This window comes from Dendropsophus ebraccatus, chromosome 10, assembly GCF_027789765.1.
Source record: "Dendropsophus ebraccatus isolate aDenEbr1 chromosome 10, aDenEbr1.pat, whole genome shotgun sequence".
Lineage (NCBI taxonomy): Eukaryota > Metazoa > Chordata > Amphibia > Anura > Hylidae > Dendropsophus > Dendropsophus ebraccatus.
In genome coordinates, this window is record NC_091463.1 from 13,478,292 (window position 1) to 13,497,239 (window position 18,948).

The 18,948-nt window shown below is 53.2% G+C and overlaps 1 protein-coding gene across 1 annotated transcript; it reads right to left on the reverse strand.

Annotated features, from left to right (window-relative positions):
• Window positions 1–12,848: 12,848 nt before the first annotated feature.
• Window positions 12,849–18,346, reverse strand: LOC138802924 (collagen alpha-1(I) chain-like). The gene is made up of 2 exons (XM_069986687.1): window positions 17,499–18,346; window positions 12,849–13,821 (listed from the first exon to the last, which is right to left on the reverse strand). Exons 1-2 carry the CDS (start codon window positions 18,331–18,333, stop codon window positions 13,226–13,228), a joined length of 1,431 nt encoding a protein of 476 aa, XP_069842788.1. The 5' UTR covers window positions 18,334–18,346; the 3' UTR covers window positions 12,849–13,225.
• Window positions 18,347–18,948: the final 602 nt, after the last annotated feature.

Consider the following 18,948-nt stretch of genomic DNA (forward strand, 5'->3'; position numbering starts at 1 on the left):
TGAGATTTCTCCTGTTTTCAAATCCATTCCCGGCTTTGGCTTCAAATTTTTGTCAGTCTGTCAGATAACCTTTCTGTGTAAATGGACCATAAGGCCAGGCTATCCCTTTTACCTTGACGTCTCTACCATTGTAGTCACCTGAACTACAAACAGTAAGTACAGAGAATGTGTATATACACAGACAATCAATTAAGATGTATAATAAAGGGAATGCACCATCTACTGTACAATGAACAGAAGAGCAGTAATAACCTTGTAAAATACACAGTAACAGCCAATAAAAATGTCTCCGCAACTAAATGGAGAGAAGTGAATTATGCATAAATTGACCACTAGAGGTCCTCACAGGCAGCCAAGTGCACTGGTACAAATGCATAAGCAGCATATACTTCTTCCTTGTTTTATCAGCTTCAGGCCCAGAACTTTCCTCCAAAACTTCTCTGGTCACAGTCCGTAATGAAATATGAAGCACTACAGAAAGATAGGTGACAACAGCTTCCTGTACATTATGTCCACCGCTGCCCCTGAGGGGAGTGAGTGCTTCCAGGCCCAATATCAGGGGTACATGCACCCTCATCCCCACAGATCATACAGATTTCTGGGATATTTCTGTATTTCTCTTGGAGGACAAAAAGGTAAATCAAAGTCTTCTACACCGAGCTGATCCTTTGGTTTGGGGGTCATGAGTTTCCCATTTTGTGGAGCTTAGTAGAAGGTGATTTGGTGTCAGTGTGCCCGTTACATGTCCGAACATTGACAGCAGCCACTGTCCCCTTCTTATGCAGTGATGTGAATGAGAAACCCGGATGGCTATAGAGTGGGACGACAAATCATGGATGTGAGTGGGCTGTTTAGAATGCAGACAAATGGTCAGACACCTCCTGTGCCCTGATGAAGTTCTTTGTACATTTGGTATATAGGAAAGATATCAGCTTCTTTAGCTGCACCCATGCTGGTCATTGAAGGCAAGAAATTGGAGTCCTCTGATGCCATCTTAACTCAATCTATTGGTTTTTGATTTCTGCATTGTACCCAAGGAAAGAACAGGCTGCTATTATCATTGGGTTTGTAGTCACCCCATAGGTGACCCAGTCCACCCCTCCTCCATGTGCCCACTCCATAATCCTCTCTGGCACCACATCCACTGGTGGTTGGACCCATCGGAGAATCCTCTGGTGGATCAGTCCAGTCTCACCACACTGTCTTGCATTCTGCATAGCTGAGAGTTATCAGTGAGGGGCTAATAGTATATAATGGAGCCCCAGACGCCCCATTGTCTTTCCTCCTAGCTGTTTTACTATACTCAAAAAAGGAAAATGGCATCAGCATGTGGAGAACAATCCGGGATTTGTCTGGGACTGCTATACAGGGCGTACAGCCTGCAGGCATGGTATGGGAGCTGGATATTCTCAGCCGGGTCTCTGCCACTTATCCAGATTTCTCAGGAGAGTCACAGGCTCAGGAGCGACCAATGTGCTGCTACTCATCCCCATCTACTCCCTGCTGATCATCACATCATGTCATACAGAAGGGTCATGTCCAGGTAGGGAACCTATAGGTCCTGGTTTACATCTATAGAGAGAGAAAATTCCTCTATTGCTAATGCCCTCTGTTTATCCGTCCCATTCAGGACATTCAGAAAGCTGTGTGTAAAGCCTTGTGTGTGTCAACAGTGAGGTCACTATGTGTGTGTGTGTGTGTGCATACATTACTGTATTTCTTTTATTAAAATTTTAAACATAACAAATAAATACAGAAATAACACACCATATACCATATCTAACCAGAACAAAATAATAGAAAAATGAAACCATAACATAAAGCACCGGTCCATCCCCGCACTCATTCTTCTACACAGACAACCTATATACAATATATACACCCATATACCTATATACAATATATACACAATATAAACTATTTAGCTAAACATATTAATAAACTATATACATTACTATATACAAACCTATATATACTACTACAGTGGTACCTTGGTTTAAGAGTAACTTGGTTTAAGAGCGTTTTGGTTTAAAAGCTCACAGTTTTTCAAAATTATGACTTGGTTTAAGAGCATTGCTTTGGTTTAAGAGCTACCTGTGCTGGGTGGGAGCGCGAGTGGGGGAGGGGCATGGTCTGCATAACGTGGTCTACAGCACTGTATTTTGACCCAGGAAGTCTCCCCCACCTTCCAAATCATAGCAAATCGACTTCAGGCTGGGGCTTACATCAGAGGACAGGACTGTGGAGGTAATCTCTCCATAGCTGTAAGCCCTCTCTCCCCGGACACAGAGCTGCATGTATGTGCCCACCATATACCCTGCTCATTCCTTCCTGCTCCCTGCAGTCTCTGTCAGCCCTGGTGTTTCCCATCCTCTCCATTACTGTACAGTAACTTATAATATCACAGATTCTGCTGTTTCTGAATGTTTGTTTCATTAGTTTTACATGTTATTCACAATAAATCATTATTTGGGGAGTTTGGAACCAATTGTCTGCATTTCTATGATTTCTTATGGGAAAATTTGCTTTGGTTTAAGAGTGGATTTGGATTACAAGCACGGTCCTGGAACCAATTATGCTCGTAATCCAAGGCACCACTGTATATACTATACACCTATAAACACACCTATATACACTACTATATACAATACACCACTATATACTATACACCTATATAAATAACTAAATGTGAACCCCCTGGCCCAGTTGCATTGTGCACAACCTAATACCACAGACACAATTCTACTCAACCCAACACCAACTAAACAAGACATCATTACACAAATAAACTAAACAAAAATAATAACCTACAACTAAACAATACATTATTTTTTATTTTTTTTATTTTTTTTTATTTTTTGGGCCCTGAGCTGGTCCCGCATCCCATGCCCCCAGTACATGATAACAGACGTCCATGAACCAGCCCAGGATTTTATATATATAAAAGTCCCAACAAAGTCCCACAGAAGCCCCCTCCCCCCTTTTACCCACCACCCAACCTATCACTAAACCCCAACCCCAGGTGCAAACACAACACATATAATATATACAGTATATACAATTTATACAAACATACAAAGACAATCACAATACGCAAACTTATGAAAAATATATAACATACTAAACCCAACAATAATGAGACTTCTCAGCCCCACACACAGCCCGAAAGCCCAAGATCAGCGCCTGCAAGCCCTATACTCCAGTATCTCTACAGCACAAAACAAAAGACTAGGGTGTTAGCATCAGCCCACCACCAGGAGAGGAGACGCAGGCTAAGGAACCTTATAGGCAAAGCCCCTCCAAAGACAAGAGGCCCTACCAGCCCCCAGCCTCTCGTACTCCAGAGAGCGCACCTTCACCAGGTCACCGAGTGTGCCCCTAACCACCTCATCCACAGGGAGGATTTTACGCTGCGTCGACACTAAACACCGTGCACTCCATGTGTGGTACCTGACCACTATGCTGACTAGGAATAAAGTGCTCCGGTCCCAGCCACCAAGGTTTCTAAATGCTCCATAGGCCCATTCCGCATAGGAGAGACAGGCCAACCTGGGCCACCCGATGGAAGCGCCCACCCTGTTGTAAACCTCTGTATTAAAGGGACAATGAAGCAAAAAATGCTCCATGCTTTCCAGCATGCCTCCACACTCCTCCCGGGGACATCCCCGATCCTCAGAGCTCCTGCACTTCAGATTGTCCCTCACATACAGTTTCCCATGGAAGCAGCGCCAAGCCAAGTCCCAAAACTTCAAGGGGATCCTGATGGAATTCAATAGGCCCAAACCAACCTCCAGATCCCGACTTGGGCAATCCTTGAGCGCCAGTGGTTTTTGGAAATGGGAAGACAGGACCCTATTGTCAAGGAATTTCCTCGACAGAGTCCTAATCTCCCACATCCCCAAACCCCACCGACGAATGACCTTCAGAACCAGGGTAGCATAAGCCGGAAGATGCCCGTGTGGTGTGCGGAGATCCTTCACTTGCCCTCCTGTCTCCCATTCCTGGAAGAAAGGCCGAAACCATCCCCTACAGGAGAATACCCACGGAGGAGCCCTCTCTTTCCAAAGGTTTGCAATGTTGGTCTTAAGAAAGGTATTCACCAGGAACACCACGGGGTTGACCATACGCAACCCCCCTTGTCTCCTCGTACGGTAAGTAACCTCCCTCTTGACTAGGTTCAGTCTATTCCCCCATAACAGTTGGAAGAACACACTGTAGACCCGAGTCCAGAGCGGTTCTGGCAAAATGCAAACACTGCCCAAATATATCAGCAAAGGGAGCAGGAAAGTTTTGATCAGGTTAACCCTTTCCCTGAGGGTCAAAGACCAACCCTTCCACTGATCCACCCTCTGAGCGGCGATCTTGAGCCTGCTGTCCCAGTTTTGTTTGGGGTAATCCCCTTGGCCGAATTCGATGCCGAGAACTTTTGCAGACTCCTGGGGCTCTGGAAGGGTGTCTGGGAGATCAAATCCAGGATCTCCACCTCCCAGCCAGAGACCTTCACACGTATCCTGGTTGATCTTGGACCCAGATGCCTCTGAGTAGCGCTCCACCTCTGACATCACACACTGCACCTCCTCTTGCGAGGAGACGAATATGGTGACATCATCGGCGTACGCTACCACCCTCAGAGTGGAATCCGGCACCGCAGGGTCCATTCTCACCCCTGCCAACGGTCCACAATCAATCCTCCTAAGGAAAGGATCAATTGCAAACACGTACAACAGTGGGCTCAAAGGGCAACCCTGACGGACACCAGATCCAACCTCAAAAGAGTGGCCAATCCAACCATTCACAAGTGGGAAACTCTCTGCCCCTGTATACAAGGTCTTAAGCCAATCAACAAACCCCCCGGCAGGCCATATCACAGAAGAACAGACCAGAGGTACTCATGGTTAACCCGATCAAATGCTTTTGCCTGATCCAAGGACAGCAAGTACCCCTTCCAGTGACCCGCCCTACCCTGCTCCACAGCCTCCCGGACACAGAGCACAGCACTAAAGGTACTGCGGCCTGGAACAGAGCAATGCTGGGCCCCTGAAAGGAGCTGGGGTGCAAACTTCACCAGCCGATTAAACAGCACTTTTGCCAGAATCTTTCTGTCCACATTGAGAAGCGCTATGTGACGCCAATTCTCAATGCGGGACGGGTCTTTACCCTTTGACAAGATGATCAAGGCTGACCTCCTCATTGACCTCGGCAGAGTGCCTGAGGAGAGACACTCATTAAATACCTCAGTCAAGAGGGGTACCAAAGTGTCCTTAAAGGTCTTATAGAACTCAGATGTTAAGCCATCTGGACCGGGTGACTTCTTGAGGGCAAGACCATCAATAGCCACCCTGACTTCCTCTTCTTGGATCATATCTGTCAAAACGTCAAGAGAGGGGTCTACCCCTGGTTCAGGGACGGTTTCAGTCAAGAAAGCTGAGGCCCTATCCCGATCTAGATCCTTCCTCCCCAAGAGGTGCGAGTAAAAGGATCTGACGACCTCCAGGATCCCTGATCTGGACCTTTTCAGGGATCCTGTACTATCAATCAGTCCTGAGACGATTTTACTATTCACTGACATCTTGCAGTTTCTGTAAGGGTCGGGCGAGCGGTACTTCCCGTAGTCCCTCTCAAAAACCAAACATGCGTGTCTATCGTACTGGCACCTCAGTAGCAAGGCTTTCACTCTGGAGATATCATCCCGACTACCTCCAGTCGAGACAAGACGTTCAAGTTTCTTCCTCAGGCCCTGGTACAGGCGATACCTGTCCAGACTCCTGAGGCTCGAGAGCTGGCGGAAGAATCTCGCAACCCTTTTTTTGAACATCTCCCACCACTCTGACTTACTGCTACAAAGGCCCAGCAATGGTACCTGGCTCTGAAGAAAATCCTCAAAGGACTGTCTTATTTCCGCTTCTTCCAAGAGAGACGAATTGAGCTTCCAGTAGCCTCTACCCATCCGGGGGGTCTCTGTAACAGTCAGAGAAAACAAAATTAAACAGTGGTCGGAGAACTCCACCTCGACAACGGACACCGCTGAAGAGACGGCTTCCTCCTTTAAATAAAACCTGTCTATCCTGGACCTACAACTACCCCTATGATAGGTGAATCCTGCGTGGCCTGGTGTATGCCGGATGTGAACATCCACCAGGCGAGCCTCACTAGCTATACTATTCAGAGCGACGCCATCATAAGTCAGCTTGTCTCTGGAACCTCCCCTATCCTGGGGCCTCGTGACAGCATTGAAGTCCCCTCCAAAGACCATCTGCCGACTTGTAAAAAGATAGGGCTTGATCCTCATAAAGAGACACTTCCGATCCCACTTGGACTGTGGACCATAGATGTTAATAAGGCGAAGTTTTTGTCCCTTCATGAGGACATCTAGAATCTGGCACCTCCCCATTTCTAACTCAATAACCCGTCAGCATTCTACCGGTGCGGCAAAAAGTACCGCCACCCCGCTATACGGATCGGCCGCAAGAGACCAGTAGGAGGGCCCATTCCTCCATTCCCTTCTGGCTTTAAATATAGATGACATGTCTGTTAGCCTGGTCTCCTGCAAAAAGAAAATATCAGCATTAATGTGGGCAAAATAATCATAGGCCGCAAATCTAGCCGTATCTGACTTAATGCTGGCTACATTAATGGAAGCCAGCGTCAACGGAGAGGGTGCCGCCATCATGGGTGATTGAGTTAGACGGCTTTCTTTTTCCCACTATCCTTTCCATCCTGCCCGCCACCTTCCTCATCTGATGATGGTTTACCCCTCTTTAGTGAAACAGATGTATCCATGTCCCCTTTATTTACATTTTCCTCGTCCTCTGACCCTGGGCAGATCCTTCCCCCAAAGGAAATACGTTCCCCTGCAGGCAGGGGTGATTCTAGCCTCTCTGCTGCCCGAGGCGAACTATAGAATGACGCCCACCCCCCCCCCCACCCCCGTCAATCCGCCCACATTATAATCCACTACTGCCCCCCCCCCCACTGCTGTCCCCAATAAACATAATGTTTGGTCCCTTGCTGCACAGAGGATGTCAGGAGAGGAGGAGGCTGACTTTATAGGAGAGGTCCCAGCAGCACAGAGGATGTCACGAGAGGAGGGGGCTAATCCTATAGGAGAGGTCCCAGCAGCACAGAGGATGTCAGGAGATGAGGGTGCTAATCCTATAGGAGAGGTCCCAGCAGCACAGAGGATGTCAGGAGAGGAGGGTGCTAATCCTATAGGAGAAGTCCCAGCAGCACAGAGGATGTCAGGAGAGGAGGGTGCTGATCTTTTAGGAGATGGTCCCCCTCTTCCCCCCTTATAGATGGTCCCCCTCTTCCCCCCCTTATAGATGGTCCCCTCTCCCTTATAGATGGTCCCCCTCTCCCCCCCCTTATAGATGGTCCCCCTCTCCCCCCTCCCTTATAGATGGTCCCCCTCTCCCCCCTCCCTTATAGATGGTCCCCCTCTTTCCCCTCCCTTATAGATGGTCCCCCTCTTCCCCCCTTATAGATGGTCCCCCTCTTCCCCCCCCCTTATAGTTGGTCCCCCTCTTCCCTCTCTTCCCCCCTTATAGATGGTCCCCCTCTCCCCCCCCCCTTATAGATGGTCCCCCTCTTTCCCCCCCCTTATAGATGGTCCCCCTCTTCCCTCTCTCCCCCTCCCTTATAGATGGTCCCCTTTCCCTTATAGATGGTCCCCCTCCCCCCCTTATACATGGTCCCCCTCTCCCCCCTCCCTTATAGATACCCCCTTATAGATGGTCCCCCTCTTTCCCCCTCCCTTATAGATGGTCCCCCTCTCCCCCTTATACATGGTCCCCCTCTCCCCCCTCCCTTATAGATACCCCCTTATAGATGGTCCCCCTCTTCCCCCCCCTTATAGACGGTCCCCCTACCGCCCCTCCCTTATAGATGGTCCCCCTCTTTCCCCCCTCCCTTATAGATGGCCCCCCCCTTATAGATGGTCCCCCTCTTTCCCCCCTCCCTTATAGATGCCCCCCCCTATAGATGGTCCCCCTCTTCCCTCTCCCCCTCCCTTATAGATGGTCCCCCCCCTTATAGATCGTCCCCCTCTTTCCCCCCTCCCTTATAGATGGCCCCCTTCCCCCCCCCTACCTTATAGATGGTCCCCCTCTCTCCCCCCCCCCCTGCACAGCAGATAAAACAAAAACAAAAAACAGCACACAACTCACCTGCCCTCCGTTCCCCCGTCGAGCCTCTCTGGTCTGGTCCCGGCTGATGTGCGGCTGCCCGGGGTGTCCCGTCCTGTCCCCGGCAGCGCGCGCATCACAGAGCTCCCCGTGCGCCTGTGCCTGTGACTTCCGGCGCACGGGGAGCTCTCTGATGCGCGCGCTGCCGGGGACAGGACGGGACACCCCGGGCAGCCGCACATCAGCCGGGGGACTAAGGCTGCATTCCCACGTTCCGTGATCCTGACGGATCACGGACGTGGAATGCATGTACTGGAGCCCCCCCGCCCCCGGGCAGTATCTGTAATGAGATGCTGTGAGCGGGGGAGACTGTATTCATAAGCGCCGCGCTGTAGTATCAGCACCGCGCGGCTGATTTAGTACAGCGCGGCGCTTATGAATACAGTCTCCCCCGCTCACAGCATCTCATTACAGATACTGCCCGGGGGCGGGGGGGCTCCAGTACATGGTACAGTCAGGGCCGTTTTAATACATTGGTGGGCCCAGTGCACAGCCCTCAAGAGTGGGCCCCCCCTTACCTTTCTGCACATTGTATAATGTACTGAATTTGCCCCCACACTGTATCAAGAGCCCCAATACATACAGTAGTTACCTTATAACACTATTTCCACCATTCAGTGATTACATATTACATAAAAACTGCACTAAACAAAACAGAAAGATATCACCATTGATACCATTACATAATACCGCCATACCATGACCCCTATCAGTACAAGCCTATAACAGAGTGAAGTTACATCCAGTGACTCACCGGAGGCGTCTTCTCCGATCAGAGTCTGTCACCTTTTCTTTTTCTCTCCATCCAGCGTGGGCCACCTTGAAGTCTTCTCCTGGCTGTGAATCTTCTCTCCAGAATCTGCCAGACAAATATTTTAGGCTCCAACACATACAGTAGTTAGGTCCCTTGTACCCCTATACAGTAGTTACACCCCTCTGTACTCCTACATAGTTACACCCCTCTGTGCCTCCATAGTTTTAAGGTGTCCCTGTAGTATATAGACCCTCATGTGCTCCTCCAGTTATATACAGCCCTCCTGTGCGCTCCCCCATTAGTATATAGCCCCCCTGTGCACTCTCCCCAGTAGTATATAGCCCCCTGTGCTCACCCACAATAGTATATAGCCCCCCTGTGCTCTCCCCCAATAGTATATAGCCCCCCTATGCTCTCCCACAATAGTATATAGCCCCCCTGTGCTCTCCCACAATAGTATATAGCCCCCCTGTGCTCTCCCACAATAGTATATAGCCCCCTGTGCTCTCCCCCAATAGTATATAGCCCCCTGTGCTCTCCCCCAATAGTATATAGCCCCCCTGTGCTCTCCCCCAATAGTATATAGCCCCCCTGTGCTCCCCCTCAATAGTATATAGCCCCCCTGTGCTCTCCATAATATATAGCCCCCTGTGCTCTCCCCCATAGTATATAGACCCCTGTGCTCCCCAATAGTATATAGCTCCCCTGTGCTCCCCAATAGTATATAGCCCCTGTGCTCCCCAATAGTATATAGCTAACCTGTGCTCCCCAATAGTATATAACCCCCTGTGCTCCCCCATAGTATATAGCCCCCTGTGCTCCCCCATAGTATATAGCCCCCTGTGCTCCCCAGTAGTATATAGCCCCCTGTGCTCCCCATAGTATATAGCTCCCCTGTGCTCCCCCATAGTATATAGCTCCCCTGTGCTCCCCCATAGTATATAGCCCCCTGTGCTCCCCCAAAGTATATAGCTCCCCTGTGCTCCCCCATAGTATATAGCCCCCCTGTGCTCCCCCTCAATAGTATATAGCCCCCCTGTGCTCTCCATAATATATAGCCCCCTGTGCTCTCCCCCATAGTATATAGACCCCTGTGCTCCCCAATAGTATATAGCTCCCCTGTGCTCCCCAATAGTATATAGCCCCTGTGCTCCCCAATAGTATATAGCTAACCTGTGCTCCCCAATAGTATATAACCCCCTGTGCTCCCCCATAGTATATAGCCCCCTGTGCTCCCCCATAGTATATAGCCCCCTGTGCTCCCCAGTAGTATATAGCCCCCTGTGCTCCCCATAGTATATAGCTCCCCTGTGCTCCCCCATAGTATATAGCTCCCCTGTGCTCCCCCATAGTATATAGCCCCCTGTGCTCCCCCAAAGTATATAGCTCCCCTGTGCTCCCCCATAGTATATAGCTCCCCTGTGCTCCCCAATAGTATATAGCCCCCTGTGCTTCCCAATAGTATATAGCTCCCCTGTGCTCCCCAATAGTATATAGCTCCCCTGTGCTCCCCCATAGTGTATAGCCCCCTGTGCTCCCCCATAGTATATAGCTCCCCTGTGCTCCCCCATAGTATATAGCCCCCTGTGCTCCCCAATAGTATATAGCCCCCGTTCTCCCCCATAGTATATAGCCCCCTGTGCTCCCCAATAGTATATAGCCCCCGTTCTCCCCTATAGTATATAGCCCCCTGTGCTCCCCAATAGTATATAGCTCCCCCTCCCATATAACATTGAAAAAAACAAACACTTTTACTCACCTGGATCCACGCGTTCCTCTTCTCTTCCCTCCTGTGGCCGCACTTCCTGCAGTCACAAGAGGCTGCACTCCCCTTACCCTCGCGCCGACGCTCTAGTGACGTCGGGCGCTAGAGGGAGAGCGCGGCCTCTTGTGACCGCAGGAAGTGCGGCCACAAGAGTGAGTGACTGACAGGGAGGGAGCCAATGGCTCTCTCTCTGTCAGTGTCGCTGCTGCGGCAGCGCGGAAGCGCCGCAGCAGCAGCGGACGGGGGCAGCGGCGGACGGGGGGGCCCTGCAGGGGGCGCCATGGAGGGGTAAGTAGATTACCCATCCATGGCGCTTCCCCATGACAGGCTGGTGGCCGGAGCCCTGTGCGACCGCACTGGTCGCACATAGCAACGGCCGGCCTGCTCGGGGGGGCCCCTTTAACCAGTGGGCCCGGTGCACGTGCACCATGTGCCCTCTGGTTAAAGCGGCCCTGGGTACAGTCAGTGGCGGATTATAATGTGGGCGGCCGCCCGAACCGCTCATATTATAATCTGCCACTGAATGCCGCCCCCATGAAGATAGCTGGTGGCGCCGCCTGAGGCAGACGATTCAGGTCACCTCATCATTGCGGCGCCCCTGCCTGCAGGCCCTTCCGTCATCGCACCAACCAGAACCTCACCCTGTGCCTCCTGCACCTCTGAGGAGGAAATATCTTGGAGGGTTTGGAACCGGTTTGAGAGACCAATCAGGGGGAGGATGGTTGTACCTTCCTTTGGCATCTGGGGGGTGGGAGAAGATCTTACATCTCCCCTTTTCTTAGTCTTTTTAGTACCCCGCTTGTGCTCCACCCATCTCCCACTATCCTCATCCGCGCTCTCACCATGGGAGGACAGTGTGGAGATGGCACCTTCTTCTTTCTGAATCCTCCAAATCTCCTCATCCAGATCACTGTCCCTCAGAGCCTCAGCAGTAAGATTAGCCTCAGGGATGAGATCAGAGGTCACCACAGTTGCGCGAGGCTCCTGAGACTCCCCCATCTCCCTCTCCCCTTGGCGCTTATCCGTTGGGCTGGCGTCTTTTGCTTACTTTTCTTCCCTGGCTCTTTTACTCCTTTACCTCTGCCAGCCGCCCCCCCAGTAGATTCCTCCTCACGACCTTTCTCCACCCGGGTAACAACCGCGTTGGCAAAGGAACAAGGGCAGCGACTGAATGGGTGACCTAAGTCACCACACAGGTGACACCTAATCTCCGCACATGACATGGGAAAAATGATCCCGCCGTGGCCTCCCCCTCCATTTATACTCTGCCCATATGAAATAAAACACTGACCCCAGTTTTGGATAAATTTGGCCACAGCAGCCAACTTTATTAACATAAAGACAAACATAATATAACAGTAAACAATATCAATAGCAATAAATATGCTTCCTAACCTTATTCCAACTTCTCTAACACGGGAGGGGGTCCTTGAAGCTAAAAACATAAACCGGCCACCCACAGCAATGCACTCCCCATTAGTGCTATACTTATAACATTATAGATACTGCCCCCAGCCGGTTACCCCAGGCTCAGGAGCCCAATTGCAATTAACCTGGCCGATTATGTATAACACCACCTACTCCCCGGGACACCACCCTGCCAGGAGCCCACCATCCTCCAATTAACCCGATGATCCATTAACTTACAGAGGGTGCACGACTCCTCGTGTACCACTTTCCATCCATTTTAGCCAACCCCAAGGACCCCCTACCCCGCCACGCTGCCGTGACAAGTGTATAAAAAACACACCACCGCCCTCTTCCTCAAACCACACAACCCAAAACCTCCAACCAACATAAAGGGAGGGTGGGTGGGACTCTTCCACTGCTCCCTCACGTGTGGTAACCCTGCTCAGTAGGAGCCTATAACACCTCCCCTCCCAACCAACTCCACCCCTAGCAACTCCCGCCCTAGCCGAACCTTCCATTTTAACCCACTATGTGCCATTTTCCCTGTCATGCCGGCCTCCCTTAAACTACGTTACGTCCGGCCTCTACTTGACATGGGAAAAATGATCCCGCCGTGGCCTCCCCCTCCATTTATACTCTGCCCATATGAAATAAAACACTGACCCCAGTTTTGGATAAATTTGGCCACAGCAGCCAACTTTATTAACATAAAGACAAACATAATATAACAGTAAACAATATCAATAGCAATAAATATGCTTCCTAACCTTATTCCAACTTCTCTAACACGGGAGGGGGTCCTTGAAGCTAAAAACATAAACCGGCCACCCACAGCAATGCACTCCCCATTAGTGCTATACTTATAACATTATAGATACTGCCCCCAGCCGGTTACCCCAGGCTCAGGAGCCCAATTGCAATTAACCTGGCCGATTATGTATAACACCACCTACTCCCCGGGACACCACCCTGCCAGGAGCCCACCATCCTCCAATTAACCCGATGATCCATTAACTTACAGAGGGTGCACGACTCCTCGTGTACCACTTTCCATCCATTTTAGCCAACCCCAAGGACCCCCTACCCCGCCACAACGAGCACCTTTTGACCACCTCAAATGTGCGAGCTCCTCCACAAACACAGGGCCCTCTCAATACCCTCCTGCAGAGCCAACATCCACAAATCGATCCCCACCGCATTTAAGTGGACGCCATCCCCCAGCCAATAATTTTCGGCGCAATCCTCCAGATCCCGATGCCGCACAGACACTCCCCCATTCCGAGAAACAAAGGAACTGACCGCCCGGTTGACCTTCACCCGCGCTTTATTCAAACGCTCCACCGACCTAGCCACCTTCCATGTCCGCCTTGGCACCACGTCGGACCAAACAACCAACACCCCCGGGAAAGTCCTCCAGAGTCGCAACATGTCATATCGAATGTCTCTAATTAACTCGCGAAATGGACGGACCCCCAGATCATTGCCGCCCACGTGTAGCACCAGTATATCCGGGGGCCTGTCCAGCCGCGCAAAGCTAGTAAATTCAGACAATACTCGATTCCACCCCATTCCGCTCCTCCCCAGCCACCGCACGACTGCCGTCCTCCTGGAAAAACCGAGCTGCCGCCCATCAGGGCGCATGGCCGCCCTCTGCGCACCCCTGCAGACATAAGAATGCCCCATGATCCACACAAGAGCGGAGCCGAGCCCTGCAACAACAAAAGAAAACAGGACAAGAAAATAAAAAGAGGGGGGGATGACAACACACTGGAAAAGACACAGCAACCACCCCACCAGCCTGAAATTACACACACCCCCTTTCAAACCGTCAATAACTGGGGCCTAACATATGACCTGTACCGCCCAGACTCCCACCGTCCAATACGACGCACCACCTCCGCACTCAACCCCCAGCCCGCCGCTTCAGTCGCTGCCCCTATTCTGAAGGAATGAGGAGCGAAATCCAACCCATCCAGCCCCAGAACCCCCAAACACTGCCGGAAAACCGCCGAAAATTGATACCGGGACAGATAGGAACCATCATCATGCCTCAGCAAGGGACCAGCCCCCATTCCGGCAAACAAAGGAAACGCCGCCAAGCAACGCACCGGACACATCTCCGACTCACCTACGGCATGCAACACGACTTCCCGCCCTCTCCCCCTCTGATCCGTCTTTGAACGACGAATCCGGAAGACCACCTTATTCTCCCCCAGCCAAACATCCTCCCGCAACAGCCCCCCAGCCCTCTTCGCCGACGGGGACACCAACTCCCCCACCCTCAAAGCCCCAAAAAATGCCCACGAAAAAGCCAACCTAAACAAGTAAACCTCCCCCACCGATGAACACACAGACCCCAAACAAGCCCCCAGCCGTTCCAGCAAAACAAAAGACACAGGCCTCCTCTTATCCGCCTGCACTCTACCTCTCCGAAAACCTTTAAGGGCCTGGCCCACCATGAAGTCCTTCGTAACGTCACGCAGCCCCCGCAACTTCAAACCAAAAGCAAGCGCCGCCACAAAGCGATTCACCCGAGCCACAGAACAGCCCACCACCGCTGCATTGCCCAACCAACCCAACAACGCCAACACTCGCTCCTGATCAGATCGCACATCACCCCAACCAGTCTCCCAGGCCCGCCACTCCTCCCATGCTGACGAATATGCTTTCCAGGTACTTTCCGCCAGGGAACACCGCACAAGCTCTCCCGCCCTCAGCAGACAAGCCTCCACAGATGCTCCGGGCAAGCGACCCCGTCCGTATCCGCCTCCGGGACCAACGACCGGAATCGATCCCACTGCTGGCGAGAAAGAGAATCCGCAACTGAGTTACTAACCCCAGGGACATGAACCGCCACCACCCAAGAATTAAGGGCCAGACAACTCAGGACCAAATGACGCAGCAAACGAATCACCGGAGGGGAAGAAGCCGAACCTGAGTTGATGGCCGACACCACCGCCTGGTTATCGCAGTGGAAACGCACCTTTCTGTCCCGGAACTTGTCCCCCCAAACGGACACCGCAACCACAATGGGAAAAAGTTCCAGGAGAGCCAGGTTCCGCACCAGGCCCGCCTCCACCCACGCCGTGGGCCACAACCCAGCGCACCACTGACCCCTGCAGTAGGCCCCAAAACCCACACCTCCAGCCGCATCCGTGAAAAGCTCCCAATCAAAGCTATCCACCACAGGGGCCATAACCAATGACCTCCCATTATAGGTGTCCAAAAAGGAAGACCACACCCCCAAATCCTCCCGCAATTCCCGCGTCAGACGGACAAAATGATGTGCCGCCGACACCCCCGCAGTCGCCCCCGCCAGACGTCGGCAAAAAATCCTCCCCATGGGCAGAATGCGACAGGCAAAATTCAATTTGCCCAGGAGTGACTGAAGCTCCTGTAACCGGATCTTCTTTAAGACCTGAGCTCGCCGCACTTCGACTTTCAGAGCCTCAAGCTTGTCATCAGGCAACCGGCACTCCATCCGATCGGAATCAATAGTGATTCCCAAGAATTGGAGCACCGTCGCCGGACCCTCCGTCTTTTCCCTGGCCAGAGGCACACCGAACCGACCCGCAACCCACTCCATAGTCCCGAGCAGAGTACCACAAATGGGCGACCCCGTAGGCCCGACAAACAAGAAGTCATCCAAATAATGGATAACCGACTTCACCGCCGCCAGATCCCGAATCACCCACTCAAGAAATGAACTGAACGCCTCAAAGTAAGCGCACGAAAGGGAGCAACCCATGGGAAGACACCTATCAACAAAGAAGGCGCCCTCCCAGTAGCAGCCCAGCAAACGCACGCTAACCGGATGAACAGGCAGAAGACGAAAAGCAGACTCAATATCCACCTTCGCCATCAACGCCCCTTGACCATACTCCCGCACCCACGCCACTGCCGCATCAAACGAGGTGTAAACCACGGAGCACAGCTCCGGATCTATACCAGCGTTAACCGACCTGCCATGCGGGTGAGAAAGATGGTGAATCAACCGGAACTTATTCGCTTCCTTTTTGGGGACCACCCCAAGAGGGGACACAACCAGGTCCCCCCAAGGGGGGTCAGAAAAGGGGCCCGCCATCCTACCCAAGGACACCTCTTTTGCCAATTTCTCAGAAACCACCGAAGGATACAAATAGGCCGACCGCAAGTTCCGCAACGAGAAGGGAACCGCATACGGAGGGGCCGGGATAACAAAACCGTCCGAAAAACCCCTAACGAGCAGCGCCGCCTTGACCCTGTCCGGATACCTGTCTAGAAAGGGGCGCATCGCGCCCACCTTCACCGGCGTCACCCCCTTGTCTAGCACCACGTCCCTTACCTGACCGAAAACAACGGGCAGAACCGTGGGAGGTCCCTCCACACGTCCCGCATGCATGCCTAAATTTGCAGGCCGTCCCGTACTTGCACTGGCCGTCATTAAACTGCCAGCACATGCCGGCTCGCCCCCCCCCTCCCGACTGGGAAGACTGCCCCTGCGACGCTGACAGGCCGGCCACGCCGGCCCCTCCCTGAAAGGGCTGCACCTGCCGCGAAGGCCCCATAACCCGCAACCAAAGACCAATATCCTTCTGGTCCCACTTTATACTCGGCCGCACCGCCTTCCGCTGCCTGAACTGTTCATCATACCGAAGCCACGCCTGACCGCCGTATACCCGGTATGCCTCCCCAATAGAGTCCAGATAACAAAAAAGGCCCGAGCAATTAGCCGGAGCCTTTTCGCCAATCACGCTTGCCAAAATAGCAAACGCCTGGAGCCAGTTGGCGAACGACTGAGGTATCAGCCGCCACCGGCGCTTCTCTTCCTCCTCCTTTTTCGACTCAAAACGCTTCCCCTTATCCAAATTGAACTTCTCCAGCGGGAGCAGGGAGAAAATCTCCACATATTCGTCCCGCCAGATTTTGTCCTTAACGTCCTGTTTCAAATGGGCCCCTAACGGCCCCTCAAAACAGACGTACACCTCACCCCTTGCCCTATCGTCAAGCCGCACCCAATCAACCTCCTTATCACGATCGGTCTGAACCGACACCGCCACCCCTGCCGGCTCACCCACAGCGGCTCCCCCCACTACAGCCGGTGATGAAGACACCGCCGGAACCCCCAACCATGCAGCCACTGGCGCCTGCGCAACAACTGACCCCGCCACACCTGAGGGGCCCACCGCCCCTTGACCCGCTACAGCCAGCGCAGGTGACCCCCCTTGCCCCCCAACACCCCCCGCAACAATCGCCCGAAGGCCCGACAGGAGTTCCAGCCAGCCTGGTCCCATACCCGCCCCAGGGCCTAACCCCCCCTGACCCACTCCAGTCGCAAGCGCCCCCTGACTCAAACCTCCCCCCCCCCAGACACTAGCAGGCAAAGACACAGACAACATAGACTCACCAGGCTGCCCAGGTGCTGTGGGCCCGACAGCCGGAGACTCCGGATCCATACGCTGAGGCTGCATCCGACCACTGGGACCAGGCACCGGACGATCCCTCACCACCTCAGGACTGCAGGCCAGAGAAGAGGAAGCAGAGGCAGGAGAGACCCACTCCCCCCCGGCAAGCTGGCCGCTAGAAGGCAGGTGCACAGCGGACCGCATGGGAGCGCGAGGACGTCCGCCGCTGATGACGTCATCACTAGAGCGCCCGGCCACCGACTGCGGCCGGCGCGGCAGAACCTGGGACATCAGAAGGCCGGGGGCAGGACTGGCAGACGGCCCGGCCAGGTCATCACCGGGGGCGCCTGCCGCACTCAGCTGGCCACGACGTCCGGGCAGGGGGAGGAGGCCCGAGGATGGGGGCGGAGACCTCCCCCGGCCCGCAGCACCCGGCCGCGCTCTCGGATTCCTCACAGGGCGGGCGGCCCGACCCCGGGTGGTGGGGAGGGAAGCCCGCCCTGGGGGGTCCCCGCGGGGGCTCCTGCGCCGGCGCCGGGAGCTAGGGGGAGAAGAAGGGCTCAGGCGGGCTGGAGGCCTGGAGCGCCGCGAGCTCCTCTGCCGGGCAGGAAGGGGGGGGCTCACCTCCACCTCCGGAGAGCAGTCCATGGAGGGCCCACGATCAAGAGACCCGCCCGCCGAGAGATCCCCAGCAGACCGAGCAGGGGAGCCAGCCGCCGATGAAGGAGCAGGGGTGGCCAGGATAGCCTGCACTTGTGTATCCAGCCAGGCTCGATCAGGGAACGCCACCGCCGCCTCTCTCAAGTGCTGCAGCAGCTCAGGAACCGACAGCGCCATCAGGGTAAGGAGTTCTCTGTCTTCTCACAGGGTCACACGTCCACACTCTTCCACTGCTCCCTCACGTGTGGTAACCCTGCTCAGTAGGAGCCTATAACACCTCCCCTCCCAACCAACTCCACCCCTAGCAACTCCCGCCCTAGCCGAACCTTCCATTTTAACCCACTATGTGCCATTTTCCCTGTCATGCCGGCCTCCCTTAAACTACGTTACGTCCGGCCTCTACTGGATGCAGCGTGATGGCCTGTTTCCCCACACAATGAGCACTTCAATACCGTACACCTAGCACTGAAATGTGTGGGGTCACCGCACCTGTGACAGAGCCTAGGCTGACCCTGGTAGAAGACCTGGATTCGATCCCTTCCTAGGAAGGTGGCAGATGGTATATGGGTAACGGTGTTTCCTGAATACCTAAGTTTGACCATAAAGGTCCAAGCCCCTGACCAGATGCCATATTCGTCCCTGTTCTTTTTTGGGACTTCCACCACCTCTCCATACCGGCCAAGCCACGTCATGATGTCAATACAAGAGAGTGATTCGTTACGGGTTAAAACGGTCACTCTCTTGACGTTATTTTGGCGAGACACCGCCTGAATGGCAAAGTCTCGCCAGCCG

What these genes read in the sequence shown, in the direction of transcription:
- LOC138802924 (XM_069986687.1), bottom strand. Translation starts at nt 18,333, where the DNA reads ATGGCGCTGTCGGTTCCTGAGCTGCTGCAGCACTTGAGAGAGGCGGCG. An exon ending in CACAGCACCTGGGCAGCCTG is followed by an intron (nt 13,822 to 17,498) that starts GTGAGTCTATGT and finishes TTGTTGTTGCAG; the next exon opens with GGCTCGGCTCCGCTCTTGTG.